Raw genomic sequence first — 16,268 nt, forward strand, 5'->3', positions numbered from 1 at the left:
ACTTCAAAAACAGAGTTCAAAGAGAAACTGCAGAATTGGAACTCATCTGCAAACTTGACACAATCAAACTGGGTCTAAATAGGGACTTGGAATGGTTATCTCATTACAAGAAGTAATTGTCACTGTTCATACATTCTCACCTCCTAATCAATGGTTGTGAATAGGCCTCAACTACTCTAACTGAATGGACTTTGTTTATACCTAACTTCCCCATTGTTGTTCCTTAAGCTTAGATGTATATATATATATATATACCCCCAATCTGATTTCTATTCCTTACATCTGATGAAGTGGGTTACAGCCCACGAAAGCTTATGACTGCAGAAATTAAATTTGTTAGTCTTTAAAGTGCTACAGAACTCTCGTTGTTTTCGTAATAATCAGATTGTATATCACAGATATGAGACACAAACCATTCAGCATAGACTTAATATTTTTTCTTCCATTAACATAATTATTTCCTACTCAGTGAAAATTAAAATGACATTTTAGCATTTTGAAAACAGGAGAAAATGACCTCAAAGGCTTTATATGACTATCAAAACAAGCACCAGCGCTTTATTTGCAAATTATCATGCATGAAATGATCGACTCAGCAAGTTTATCAGTCAGCAAAGTGTGTGCTTCACCAGATATAATCAATTGACATGTAAAGATATGGCTAAATATGAATTTTAATGAGTTCTTGTCATTTCATGTTGATCAGCTGCTGTGTCACCATAGTTCTGGAGAGTAACCATAGCTAATGTTGCAGAAACAGCAGTGCATGCAGAAGTTTCACAAATACAATTCAAATCAAACACAAAGATGGTAGTTTTCATATAAATAAGTTAACATCTGATTGCTAAGCCACATTTACTTACCAAGAAAGTTAACAGAATATTCTAAAGAGGCCATTTTCCATGGCACCTCCACACACATAGATACAATAGTTTTCTCACTTGAAAGCCCACAGGTTTATGTTCCAACAGAGGAAAAGAGCATTTCAATTCAGAGCAGCTGTACATAAACACAGTATTATTAGAACCTGCAAAATGGTCATACACAAGATCCAGCATTTTGGGGCTTAAGGGAACTTTCTAGTTTTAAGAATGTATTTAACCACAGCTCCGGAATTAAAAGTTTAATGCACACAAATGGGACAAGTTAATTCAAGGTTACTCCCTAGTGGATAGTGTTGGTCAGATGATGTTTTGGAGGGATCTGGGATGAAAGGCAATGTTTGCCATACAGTCTTGTGAGAGTGAGGGCTGAATTTGAACATAGAGCAACATAGAACACTGCTGTATAAACAGTCTCAAAATGAACTTCATCTTACTTATTACAGTCTGAGAAAAGTAAGTTTATAATCCTCCAAACAATCATTCTTCTGATTTCCACTAACTTTATTAATAATTTACATATTCAGCTAGAATAGATAGTGAACCATGATTTTTTGTTGATATACAGAATCATTTAGAAACCGTATTTGGTATAATTTCACATTTTTGGTGTGTAGAAATAACATATTTTGATAAAATGGTATAACAGACAAACATTCCATATTACTTTATAGGCTTTGTCTATTTAAAGAATTTAGTTTTTTAAATGTGGAATGGTTAGTTTCATACATATGAAATTAACAAAAAAATGTATATGAACCCGTGACCTTGCAAATACACAGAGCAACCTTCATAAACCATGATGAGTATGACTTGATACATATACTTGGGCCAGGCACATGTCTGGACACATTCCAGATGTTGTAATGTAGGTATGGTTTGCTTTTACTTTGGTGGTTGCGATATTCCATGCGCTGAGGCAAAGTGCAGCTAAAAGGTCCTTCCAGCCATGTTTATCTCTTTTGTATTTTCAAAGCATCAGTTCTTCTATTCTCCCTTGTAGCGAGGGGGCCTTTTTTCTTTAAAAGCAAGAAGACCTTCAATTCTGTCTTTTGTTGGAATAGTCTACAAAGAACATAGTAACTTTGTATTATCAATACCAGAATTTAAAAAATAAGGTGTATTGTCACATTTCTTTAATGCAAGCAATGTGCAACTATAGTATAACACAGAAATTACAAAAGTGTGTGAAAACACTCTAGATACAACTGAGTTACACACTGTGGGCCAGCTCTTCAGCTGATATCAATCAGATTCCACAGATAGAGTAGCCAGGTAACAGAAATAGGCTCTTGTTCAACTGTATAAATGATGAAGCCTCATATCACTTTAGGTGGTCATCAAAATTTTACTTTTTAGTTTGAAACCCTGCTCAGACCTCCAAAATTAAAAGTACATAAAACCATGCACTGTATGCTTACGTTAAAATGGGATTTCAACTCACACATTTCATAGTCTGATCTCCTGTGTAACAGAGCTATAGGACTTCCATGTATTAATTCCTGCTTCAAGTTCAATAGTTGTATTTGAACTAAAGCAGCCAATCCTGATTTAAAAATGTTTAGTGATGAAGAATCCATCACAACACTCTGTAAGTTGTTCCAATGATTAATTACTGTCCTGTTAAAAATTTGCATCATATTTCTACTTTGAATTTGTCTAGCTTCAACTTCCAGCCACTGGTTCTTGTTATACCTAGATTGAAGAGCCCTCTATTATCAAATTTCAGTTCCCTATTGAGGTACTTACAGACTGGGATCAAATCACCCCTTAATCTTCTCTTTGATAAACTAAATAGATTGAACTCTTTAAATCTTTCACTGTTTCCATCATTTAATCATTCTTGTGGCTCTTTTCTGAACCCTCTCCAATTTTACAACATCCTTCTTGAAGTGCAGACGCAGAACTGAACACGGTATTATAGTAGTGTCATAACAGTGTCAAATACAGAAGTAATATAATGGCTCTTCTCATTCTCATTATGCCCCTTTTTAAGGGGCTGGGTAAGACATGAGGGGATTATGTTCCCTCTGAGTAGGCAGCAAGGCAGAGTCTGTCTAGTTTCCTACAGATTATGGACCAGATCCTCAGGTATTATATATCAGCAGTGCTCCATTGAAGTCAATGAGGATAAGCCTATTTACATCTGAAAATCTGGCTTTTATGTCCAACTTTCCCTCCCTGAATAGCCCCTTCATACAAAGGGATGATTTTGCCTTAAACTCAGATTCCGTCTTTAAGATCTCCATGTAAAAAATAGAAATGGTTACGAGGAAAGGTTAAATTTCATATTTGAAATGCTGCTGGGAGAAAGTATAAATCATTTTCAAGCTGTGTTTCTGCATGTTTTTCAATGTAGGCATTAACTGAGGGGTTTTGTTTTGTTTTATTTGTTTTTGTTTTTTTTCCATTTTGTGTTACATACCTGAGCATAACAGGCTTCTTCAATTGCTAAGCCTGTTACTAAATCCACCTGGAGAACAAAAATGAAATATTTTAAGAGTGAATAACTTTCTGTACATCATCCACACTTTATTTTCTGGCAGCTAAGTCAAATACTGTGTTCCTTTATCCCAAATATTAAAACAGTCCAGCAAAGTCCTTTTTTGTAGTATCTGTATGCAGAAATTCTTCACTATCTTTTTGTTATGGGTTAGTCAATGTTTCTGTAACCAGTTTCCTTATTCTGGGATGTAATCACTATTTAATCGAGTGTGCATTCACCTGTTATTTCTGACAATTTATTGTCTTACTACATATTGTCTTACATCAAATTTGGCCAAAACCCATTAATTAGCTGCATATTTTTAATTGTTTCAACAATTACTGACCAGAAACCTAGACTGAATATAGATCAGGCATTAACGATGTTTTAACAAACAAGTTTTGAAACAGTTATCTCCCAGGAGGAGACTGTGTCTTCCAGTATGTAAGGAAAGGTCTTAGAACATGATGAGTGCTACTGAAATACAAATAAGTTGAGATATTTAATTAAAAAAATTAGTTACACCTAAAAAGAAGTTACACACCTTTATAGAGTATAAAGAGTGGTACTTCCTGAAAAGCAGGCCAAATGCTATTTATGTCAATGTTTATAATGGAACTTTATCTTATATCTGCACCACAGTAGATAACCCTAACTCATAAAGCCCTCCCATTGTTTTGGGGAAAATGTGTTTGGCCCAACTGCAATTTCAATACTTAAAAGGGGATAATTTCATGATATTTTCATATGTCAACATATAGTACTTAGTGAAAGAACAGCAATCATATACTCAGTCCTATTTTTTTGTGAAATATGGTAATATATTGATAAGGTACATATATTCCTGAGGTGATATAACATTTCTTCTTCCATTATTTTATTACATAATCTTAGTAATATATTTTACCTGTATCAATTGTATCATTGTTACATGTCCTTTATTTGCTGTATCAGTAGTATACATTGATATATATAAAAATTTACAGTAAATATGCATATATCCATGCATTTTACCTATTACAAAATGATTCCAATGTTATACAATTTCAAACAATTTTAACAAAATATTTTAATAAATTAACTGATATATATTAAAATATGTATGGAAGACCAGCGAATTACAAAGTGTGTTTCTCAAGTAATGCTGTTACACAGCCAGCGATCACAGGATCATCAAAAGCTTTGGTGGTACAATCAGACGTCCAATGATGGACAGATTGAATACCCAGCGAGACCATTTTAAGGATCTAGCTAGAGACCGATCTGTGGGACTTTGATCTGCCAGGAAGCTACATCCCTTAAGGATTTGTCTTGATTATGATGAAAATATATATTTCTCACACACGAGGATGAAACCCAATTGTGATCTTGCACTACCTCTGAGACCCTCTGAGGTTTCTTTGTGTGGTGGCCTGAACAGCTGAAAGAGCTCATTTTCTTCCTGCATTATTTTTTCTTGGTTTAGTTACCTGCTTTTCATAAGTCCTATCTATTACATCAGTGATCAGTTTTTTTACTGGCCTCTGAAAGCTGGGATCTTGTGTCCCACACATGATTTGTCAACAACATCATTCTGATTCACCTACCTACTGTGTCTGAGACTTACAGAATTTTCTTACAAAAATTTCTATCTTATGTACCTCTGAATTCAACCTTGGATTCACCCTTCAAAGATTTGTGTGTGAGCTTAATTTACACCCTTTGGGTACTTCTACCTTGTGGACCAAATTCATTGTTAATGTAACATTGCTGAACTCAAATGTCTGAATAGTTATGTGTCAGCCTTTTAAAAAAACAAACAAAAACCCCAAAGAACTAAAACAGAATACATCCTTAATTTATCCTGTTACATCCAGGTTTTACATTGCAAATGAGCTGTGATCATACTATTCTCTGGGCCAGATTGTGCTCTAAATTGTGATGCTGCAAAGATTCATGCCTGTGTTTAACTTTGAGTATCTAAGTAATCCCACTGAGTTCAGCAGGAGACCCACAGGCTTAAAGTTAAGCATATGTGAGAGTCTGCTCAGATTTTAATGAGCTCTAGAGCTAGGTCAAGAGAGAGCACTCAGGAGTGGTTACTTGGCATGTCTTTTTGTCAGATTATTGATATTATGTTAACACTATTCTATACTAAATTATTATAAGGAGCTGTGCCTTTTTTGGCCTTCGGTTTTATTTGTAAACCTTTATCTTGCTGAAGTTGGGATTGATTTTCATATTTGGTCTTAAAACAACAACGGTAGTCTTGACAGCATGCTGAACATGAATTTAGGAAAGCTTTTTTCCCCACCCTTTGACATGAACTACTATTCAACAAGTTGTATGTTTCCATATCTTTAGGAGCAGGATGAAATCAAAATGAATCACACAAAGAACCATTACTGCTTTACTTTAAACTGGATTGAACCAAACGGTTTTTGAAAGACTAAATGGTATGAAATTTAAAACAAGTCTAGAAAATACATTAATTAATTTTTAACCCTCTATTTTAGGACCTCTTCCCCGCCCTCCAGGCTTCCACTCACTGTTACCAAAAAAATATATTCTTACCTCCATTCCTTGATTGATAGCCAATTTTGCAACTCTCATCGCTACAGGTCCCTAAAATTAAAAATAAATCAGATCTGCATGTCAGTAGATACAGCAAAATTATGGTTTAACATGTCTACATATGAATGCTACAATATTAGCACTTTGAAGGCTTTGTCTGTACTTTTTATTAAGCAATAAGACCATGATATACATTTTCCTCCAAATATGTTTCTTAAACTAAAAAAAACTAGAAGCAACATATAATTTTCAAAAACTACATGCTGTTAAAACATCATAAAGGGCCTGAATTTTAGAGGTGCTGAACATCAGCAGCTCCCATTGGGATGTCAACTCGACTTTTGGGTGCTCAACACTTTTGGAAATTAGGTCCAAAGTAACCAAAGAAGGATGGTACTATAGGACTCTTTGTGATCTACTATATTATGTCATGATGAGCATATAAAAAAGAGACATTGAAAGACCTGAACACAAAAGGGAATAAATCAAAGCTAGCCTCAGAACTAAAATGCATGAACTGCAAAACCATGCGGTTGACATCTGTCAGGGTGTGTGAGGGAGGGAGACAATGCAAGGAGCTCAATCTCCCACAGAAAGGCTAGGAATGATAGGAATCCTTTCATCCAGGAGATGGAAGTACTTTGCATAGCTGGGGTCACCACAGGCACTATCTTCTAAAAACATATATATTGGCCAGAATAGCTGGCAGAATACCAAGGGGTGAGGCTAACGCACCCTCCTCAATGGTTATATAGTACTGTATCTGCATGAGGCACCATGCCTTCAGAGCTCCTACTGGAGCAGTGCACCGCTGCACTATTTCCAGTGTGATACTGTGACTACAAATCATAATCCAGGCCCACTTTCCTTTAAAATGTGTATTTTTTCATATGCTGTTTGCTAATAGGGTTTTAAAAACAGGAAAAAAAAAAAGTTATTTTCTTTGGTAGTTAAATTTACTGTTTAGTTTGCAGTATTTTCAATCCTAAGAGAAGAATTTCTGTAGTACTGCAACAAGCCAAATAAAGTGAAGTAAATGAGGATTTTTTTAAAAATGACACTCAATATAGACCAGGATCTGGATGGGATTAGTCTCCCTGCAGAGCCTTCAAGAGGGAAGAGGGTTTATCAATAGCTCCACAAAACTCGTGATCATATTCTGGACACACTGCTTGTTCCCCAAAACATCTTCTCTAGTGCCAGTGTGCAAAGTCTCCTGAAATGTTCACCTGAAGATATTCCATATCTGTCATGAGCTCAGTATCAATATGCAGTGATTGAGGACTGATCATTTCCCGAGGGCCATGAAGCATATCAAAAGATTATTAATTTGTTAAGTGCTGACAACGTGGTATGAATAAATATCAAGACAGGTCCTGACCCAAAGAATTTACAATCTACAAGAATGACACAGAAAAACAAGACCTGGGAGATCCAATGGGGTCACTGTGTGCACTTAAAATATACACGTGTATATTTATATATATTTTCATTTTTAAAAATTAAAATATCTAGAATCTCAGACATCTGAGATCAAGGGAGAGAAGTGGCATCTTTTCTGGATTGGTAGGTGGAAGAAGAAAGATACAGATTAGGCCATGATCAGTTTTCTCATGAATACTGAGGGTGAGGAGGAGTTGGGGAGACTGCTGAAGACTGAAGTCTATGGCAGTAAGGGGGCATGTCACAATCAATCACCACCAAGGTTCTTGCAGCTTTTTCTAGAAGGTCACATTGATTTCTTCCTAGAGTTCTAGCGTTTTGGGGCATGGAAAATGGTCCGGTTCCCTCATGTTTGCACATCTAAGGGAGGGAGGATGACAAATTGGTGTTTTGGTTGACGGTATGGAAGAAAACAACTACTGGATGAGCTGCAAGCAGAAACATTGATGTGTGTCCACTTTCTTGTGAGTGAGACAGAGAATAGTCAGCTACATATTGAGAAATCCAGACACCTTGAGCCTAAGGATTAAAGGAAAAATTCATCATGGCTAAGAATGAAATAGTAAGGGAAGAGGACAGGTCTCCATTTTCACTTGACCTTTTTGTCTTTCTCCTATCCCCAACACTTTCTCAAAGTGCTCAGTGTTATTACAGCAGTAATATTGTAGTCTCTTGAAATTTCTACTTTGCTAAAAAAAATGATCTGCAATGTAAATTTGAAAGCAAATAGGAACACAAAAATTAACAGTGCAGACCCTACATGGAGATAATGGAAATACAGTGATGATGCAGGATTATATGCCTCATTGTGAGAGACAGTGGTACTCAAGAAGTGTCACAATCCACGTAACAAATATAGCTTTTGATTGTGCTCTGCATGATTGTGATGGGGCTTTATACATTTCACCATCGTCATTTTCTTCTTTGTTTATCTGGTTCCCTTACACATTTACTGTTTAACCACTGTACTATACTACAGTGAACTAACCCTCTCCAAAACAAAAACAAAAACACATCTCCATTATGCTGTACCTGAGGTAAAAATTCTTGTGCTAGGGCTAAAGCTCTTCTGTAGGCAGCATCCCCGGATTCATTCTGTTCCACCACATGACTGATCAATCCTATTGATTTTGCTTCTTCACCATCTACAGTGCGTGCAGAGAAGATGAGTTCTTTTGCTAGCGATACACCAATCGTACGAGGTAACCTCTGTGTCCCTCCTGTAGTTTGTAGAAAACAGGAAATACAAGCTTAAGTTTTATGACAGTATAGTCTAAACTGATGCTATGCATTAAATTGTCTGATTTAAACATTGCCATGTTTAAATACATAATAGGGGTTTTTTGTGTACACACACACAATATTTGTACTATGCTATGATATATGTGAACATAGTAAGACTCTCCTAAGTGCTGAAGTCACTTTTGCAAATGAGGCTTAGGCTCCTAAATCACTTAGGTGCTTTTGAAACTTTAACCCATATAAAATCAACTTTTTAGCTTCTTAGAAAGAGATCTCTTATATACTGATAACAGTTAATATAAATATAGTTTCCATTAATCAGAAGCCTATTTATTCGTAATAAACCATAACTTTAAAGTACAGCTATTTATTAGTAACTGGTCATTTCTAAGCATTTTACCTGTCTATTTAATCTGTGTATTTATATGGCATCCATAACTACAATATGACCACTTTTGCAGAACTACACTCTAGGAAACATGCCACAAGACTCCATATTACATCCACTGTGTGGATGTAACATGGATGCGACATAGTTTGTACCCACAGAACTAAGCACAGTAGGCAACATCTATAAAAAGGTGATGTCTAGTATTGCCATCTGGTCAGGTTTTGTACTTCCTTGATAGTAAAAAGATTAATGTGCCTTTTTTATTTTTCTCACTTGGGACACATCAGCGTGTTCTACAATTGACAACCTTGGTAGCCAAGACCACAGGACTGTGTTAAGATAAGGTCAGAAAAGTGGTAACATAAAAATATTGTGTTATAGGTTTTGTTTTTAAATGATTCGCTAAAACATTTTAGTAATAAAGCTATAGTCAGCACTAGGGCCCTTTTTGTTGCTGAGGGTGGTTGTAGCCAGTGACCAGTTTTCATTGTTGGGGTGATTGCCGCTGTCCATTTTTTCTGTATCTCGGAGATGGGAACCCCACGATAGCCCACACTTGTCCACTTCCATCCTGCTGTTTGAAATGTAGCACAGAACTACAAATAACAAGGACACAGTGTGACAAGCATGGATCTGTAGAGATGATATTCTTAGAGAACTTTAGCTAGTGGTAGTTAGCATTCCTTTATACTTCAGGAATTGCTTCTGTGGATCGCCACTCTTAGGAGATTAACAAGAAGAAACAATTTCCAGAAGGTGGCTGAAGAGTGCTTAACTGTTCAGAGAATGAACAAATTCCCCCAAACAAGTGTACAACATGAATGAGAGAGTAACACTGAGTAAAGCTGTTAACAGAACTCCACATGGAAGCCTTACAAAATCTTAGAAATAGCCATGTCTTTGAAGGCTAACTGTAGAAGTTGCCTTTACTCTAATAGAACAGGCTCTAAAACTATATGGGATTGGGACTCGAGCTTTTACATGGCAAGTCTGAATCAAGTATTTGATCCTTTTAGGCAAACTTTAAATAGAGATTTCTTTCCATCTTGGGTTATTTCCACAAAGATATGAGAGCACAGGGCAAGAGAGAAAAAGTATGTGTGATGGGAGTATTTATGGGGAAAATCCAGGGAGGCAAGTTTGCACCAATTGAATTAACAGGTGTTCAACCAATACAAAATGGATGTCATTTCAATTTGAAAATGGCAGACTAAATCAGTATTTAATTAAAGCCATTTTGTTTCTCTTACGGCTGTTTTCTGAAAGTATTTAAATATGCCTCTGGGACAAAATAAGCTAACTAGAAATAAATCAAAAGCGTTTATGATTCAACTTGCATTAATTTTTATTATGTGCAACCAGGTTTAGCACTATTGTGTTCATTTTCATAAAAATATGCCTGATTTTCAGTGTATTACCCAATACTAAGATGTGGTTAGCAGATTAAAGAAAAATTGAGATATGGGCTTTAGCAAAGGGTTACTATAACTACAATAAAATCATTTTTAGATTAATGGAAGTTGAAGTAAAATTTCTACAATATCAGCATAAATGGTTGACATCCCCTTTTCAAACAGATGGGCTTGCTGACATGAGAGAATTTTAATCAAACAATCCCAGTGGTACCCCTAGTCTAGATAAAGCTCTGGGAGCTACCACCACATCAGTTAAACCTTATCAGAGTATCATTCTATGTCTGTAATTCCAACATAAGTCTGGGGGAGTTTTTACACAAAACGAATATAGTATTTGTGCTCAAAGCAGGTTTAACTGACACAGTAAATGCTAGCAGCTGTTGCAGTACAATAGAGCTCCTACTAGTGGTACCAAAGGTGCAGCTAAACTAGTGGTAGAATTTGTTTGCTAAAATTATTTTATATTGGCGGGAGTAAAGAATCAAAATAAAGCCCTTCTCCTGAGGTCTGGTTTATTAATAAAAGGTACTTCCAAAATAACAAACCCCACAGTGTAAGCCTTCTCATTAGGCTTGGCTACCTCTTCAGTGGGAGTTCCAGACATGGAATAAATGCAGAATCAAGCTCAAGATGAGTTGGTATGTCTCTCTCCAAACTTCATCTCCTTGCCAAAACAATGGTAAAATGCTCTTTCAAAAGGATTGCTTAGTACACTTCTACCATCATCATCATGTAACATTAAAAACTAACATTTTTGCATTCCTACTGTATATATCTTTTCGTTTTTCACCCAAAGAAACTCACACTTTAATCAATATCTATCCTTGTGCACAATCTAAGTGTACATCAGTACAGAGCAGATGTGTTTGAGACCAATAGGTTCCTCAGAAGTCAGCCCTTTTACCATAGTCTGTACCAGAAATACAATCTTGAAATACAAAAGATTCAGCTTTTGATTAAAGACAAACTCTTTGTACAACTCTCAAGGTCAGGAGTTCTATATCTACTGATTGCACCTCTTCTGCTCCTTCCTTGTTCACTCGTGCTTAATATATTTTCCTACTTATCTATCTTTTCTTCCTATAGAGTTTTATCTTCTCTATTACTGCCTCTACCAGGAAATGTTGAAAACAAAGTTTAATTGAGCAACTTTCATTTCATAACTTTGACCAAACAATGGATATGTTTAAGCATGAAACAATGCTTATGGATGAAAAATGTTCTCTTGCCAGTATCTTGCACAATAAGGATTACAGAGCAATAAAACAGTCCACACTGCAAGGCTGTTAAGAAAACGAGCATGTTCTCTGGTTAACATTCACAGAACATTAACCAATAGTTCAATGCATCATTCGCATATTCAGCAGTAAGCACAGCATATATTCAAAAAAGTGTCAAATTCAATCAAAGATGTACATAAGATACATAAATTTGCAGGGGAAACAGCAAGAGTACACAGTAGAAAGATGTTCTTTTCTGATAATACATACAAAGCATAGTTCCTGCCAACTGCAATCAGAACGACAGGAAGTAACACCCAATTTTCAAAGACACTACTTAAATTAGCTATTTAATTTAAAACTAGAACACTACTTGATGGAAGAGGTATTGTTGCATTTTTTCCAAATTTAGTGTCATTATTTCATGGACTGGTATTTGCTCACTGTGTTGATACAAAAGAACTGATTTGCAGCTGCACTGTAAATGCATTCTTACCAGAGGTACTGCCATTTAATGTAACTGTAAACATCAGGTTTAAATGACACTCCAGTTGATGTGAAAACTAACACTGGAAAAACCATCTGACTACTGGTATGAAAATTCTTAAACAATGTCTTCATTTAACAAAAACTTGATTTTCTAGAAATATATATTTAGTGTCAGTAATTTAACAATTACAAAATATAGTACACAACTGGTTTGGACTAAGGGAATTACATGAACAGCTCCCAAAAGCAAATCCAGATAGATGAAGCAACTAGCTTACTGGAAATAGATTCATCATTCTGGCAAAAGATATCTAAATGTAGTAGTTTCTCATAGCTCAAAGCTCCATACATATTGAGAAAAATCCTATTGTGACAAAAAATCCAATATTTAATTCAATCATATTCTCATTCATTAAGCCACAAAAAAATGTTATCATATGTACACCAACTTTTTTGATTTACATTATGTTGGTTTAATTTTTATGCACTTAAATTTTTCTTCTAAAAAGCCCACTACATATTTCTAATATTTTATTAATAACTGATGGTGAGCCAAAGTTCATCACACAGAGACTTCCCAGTTATTCAAGACAGCCAAGAAATGGCTGGAATCTCTACTCTGTGGTTCCCATATAAAAGGAAAGACGAGTAACAGACTTTCTCCTACTCATTAAGACTGTTATAATAGTGTGAAATACATAAATCTACTGTAAATTATTTTCCTCTTCCCTCAACACAAATATCTGAACTCATAAGTAAGCTACATAGATAAAAGTAATGATAGATAAGATACAAATAAAATACCGTTTTAACCATGTTGCTTGTTGTGCCACACACACTCACACACACACTTTTTATTTGTATTTAAATTCATCCGCCATCTATTCACAATTCAAAATACTTCTTCAAATTTAGACATTAAAAATCTCGAATGTATCAAGACAATATTTAGATTCAAATGTCCAATTGTACATCTACCAGTTTAGGCCCTGATCTCGCAAAGATTTATGCACATTAGTTAAGCTCCTGGGTAAGTCTTGCAGGAACAGAGCTCTCCCACAAAATCAAAACTAAAGATCCAACTCAAGTTATATAGCCTAGATTCACAAAAGGGCTTAGGCGCCTAAATCTCAGAATCAGGCCCCACTGGGATTCAAAAACCCCCCTGCTCAACGGTTGCTGAACCCTGCAGGCATATAAACTCATTTGGTGCCTACATTTCTGTTGTAAAAGTTCCCTAGGCACCTATGCTTCTACTTCTGGGCACGTGCACTATTGTCCCACTCTTGGCCTCCAGAAACCTAAGCCCCAATATGATGCACGAACCAGAAGAAGATAGATGCTCCTCCAGCTAACTCACCTGTGGGGCCCAATCCTGCGAGCAGCCTCTGAACACTTACTGGTTGGGCCCCGCATACGAGCTCATAAGAAACACCAAGGTGGGGAGGTGGGGGAGGAAGCAAGAGAAACTCATTTACAACCTTTAGGCCAGTGCTCAGCACATTCCTCTAGGACAGTGGTTCTTAACCTTTCCAAACTACTGTACCCCTGAAACCTGAGTCCCACCCCCACGGGGTTGAGGCATGTAACTTAGTTTCATGGCGCCCCTGTGGCTCTAGGCAATTGCCTTTCTTGCCACCCCCAATACCAGCTCTGCACTTGCGACCCCTCTAAACCCCCAGGTTGAGAAACACTGCTCTAGGATGTGGGAGACCACTGGTTCAAGTCCCGCTCTACCTAAGAGGGAGAAGGGACCTGAATAGGGATCCTGTTACCTCTTAGATGAGTGCTATAATCACTGGGCTATGGGCTAGTCTGAGGTACGTTTCCCTCCATCTCTCCTGTTGAAGCTGTGCCACTGTGGCTAAATAATGAATGTCATTGGGCAGAGAGAGACAACACGCATGAGAATGACTCTATAACCTAATGGTTAGTGCATTCGCTGGAGACCCAGGATGCAGTCGCACTACTGCAATGATCCTTTAATTATTTATCCAAAATAGAACTTCAACAGGCGAGACTAAGGCAGAGCCACATCAGAATATCCCACTCACCTCAGAGGTGACAGATCCCTGGTCAAATCCTTTCTCCCCCTCAGGCATACACTTGAACCGGCTGTCTCCCATGTCTCAGGTGAATATCCAAAACACTGAGCTAGAAGTTACAAGGGAGGTCCTCCCTCCTCCTCACACCCAGTTCTTGTAAAAACACCTTAGCCACGCAACTGCAGAATTGAGAATCCCACGGAGGAGGAGATGCATCCCAAGGAGGAGAAGATGCGCTGAATTGCCTATGAGGAGCAGGGCTTAGGACCGCTCTCTGTTTGCATCTCCCATTGGCTAGCTTAGGTGGTAGATCACCTAGCATGCTGGCTTTTGGGGTTCCCATTCTAAGGCACCAACCTCCCTTCATTCACTGAATATGGAGTTGGACTACCTAACTCAAGCTTCGTGAATGCCAATGATTTTTTAGGTGCCCAAAAGTTCCTTTTTTGTGAATCAAGCCCCACTAAAACCAAGAGTTCAGACTGGAAACACAGGTAACCTTACCTACAGCAGTTACTGCAGTTCCCATAAAAATAAAGTAGACAAACAAAAAGTTTGAAGTCAGGGCCTATTACTAGCTTTATAGGGGTCAGAAATGTCAAATACATCTTACATGACTGCCATGAGATTACCATTATTATATGGTATTATCATCTTTCAAATTCATTCTCCTGCAATTAGGAGTTGCAAGATAAAGCTATATGCAGTATTGTTGTAGCCATGTTGGTCCCAGGATATTAAATAAAGCTATGATATTAGATAAAGCTAATGACCTTTTTTAAAAAAAATATACCTCAATGAACGTGTGTGGGGCAGCTATCACTTGCATATACAAATACTGTTTTCTCTCAGACCTATCTCTTCCCCACAGAACCTACATACTCCAAGAAAAAACTTATTGCTCAGAAGTTTGGGACAAATAGAATTGCTGTCTGGGCAAATAAAAGTATCTCCTTTCATGCCTCGCCTGGTACACAAGGACATCTGGGGAATCTGGGAGCAAACTGAGTGACATCAGATAAGGCAGAAATGAGTGGCCCAGAGAAAAGGGTGACAAACTCCCTTGGAAGTTAGGAGAGGAGAAGCAACTAAACTAAGCAACAGAACTGAGATGTCAGTCAGAAAGGAGGGGAGTGGGCCTTCGTCCTGCGTTGAGCAGGAGATTGGACTAGATGACTTCCTGAGGTGCCTTCCAACCCTAATCTTCTATGATTCTATGATGTCAGCCATATAAGTAGTGGGTGGGATCGGGGGAAAGGGCACTGCTGAGTGTGTCTGAGGCTGTGCCTTTATACTTCATGGTGGTATTCATTAGTGCTTTTATAAGAGGTGTATGATGACTGAGGATAGGAGAGATTGTGTGTGAGATTTTCCACTAATCAGGAAGTGCAAAGGCAGTTACTTTCGCCAGAAGGGCTAGTAACTGTTTAACTTGCCAACCAAGCCAAACTAGGCTTTGTAGTAATATAAACCACAAATGTATTTTAGATTGTAGGAGGACAGCTTCTCTGGGTATGTCTACACTGCAATTAGACACCTGCATTTGACCCGTGCCAGCTGACTGTGGCTTATGGGGCTGTTTATTGTGGCATACATGTTTGAACTCAGTCTGAAGCCTGAACTTGGAGACCCTCCCCCTTCGCAGGGTCCCAAAGACTGGGCTCCAGCCGGAGCCTGAACGTCTACACCTCAATTAAAAAGCCCTTTGCTGAGGTCCATGAGCAGGAGTCAGCTGACATGGGCCAGCTGCAGGTTTTTAATTGCTGTGTAGACAAACCCTGTAACAATTTGTAGCAATCTTCAGTTGGAAACTCTACTGTTGCTAAAAGACCAGGTTGTTTAATTTGTAAATCAGACCTTGACTTTCACAGTTTTAATCACATGCCTGAACAACTACATAGTCTTGCTTGATTTAAACACCATAGAACTCTTCAAATATTTCCCTCCCCCCTTTGCTTTTGTTTTAGGGGATGGTGGGGTTTTTATTTTTTTTTTAAAAAGTGAACAGACTGAATCAATAGAGGGTAATATTTGGTCTAAGGGTGTGAGAAAGTTTACAAACTGACATGAAAGCTGATGCTTATTAACATGAGAAATTCAGATG

The 16,268-nt window shown here is 37.3% G+C and overlaps 1 protein-coding gene across 3 annotated transcripts in view; it reads right to left on the reverse strand.

Annotated features, from left to right (window-relative positions):
• Window positions 1-656: 656 nt before the first annotated feature.
• Window positions 657-16,268, reverse strand: part of AUH (AU RNA binding methylglutaconyl-CoA hydratase) — a 168,288-nt gene continuing 152,676 nt past the window's right edge. For all 3 annotated transcript variants that reach the window (XM_067568460.1, XM_067568461.1, XM_067568459.1), the window contains 4 exons: window positions 8,395-8,582; window positions 5,920-5,970; window positions 3,307-3,354; window positions 657-1,946 (listed from right to left, as the gene is read on the reverse strand). In XM_067568460.1, coding sequence (XP_067424561.1) covers window positions 1,869-1,946; window positions 3,307-3,354; window positions 5,920-5,970; window positions 8,395-8,582 — 365 coding nt within the window. In that variant the 3' untranslated portion in view covers window positions 657-1,868. The remainder of the gene's footprint in view (window positions 1,947-3,306; window positions 3,355-5,919; window positions 5,971-8,394; window positions 8,583-16,268) is intronic.

The sequence above is a fragment of the Emydura macquarii genome, unplaced genomic scaffold, assembly GCF_026122565.2.
Source record: "Emydura macquarii macquarii isolate MOO-44397 ecotype Brisbane River unplaced genomic scaffold, CSIRO-AGI_Emac_v2 contig_2897, whole genome shotgun sequence".
Lineage (NCBI taxonomy): Eukaryota > Metazoa > Chordata > Testudines > Chelidae > Emydura > Emydura macquarii.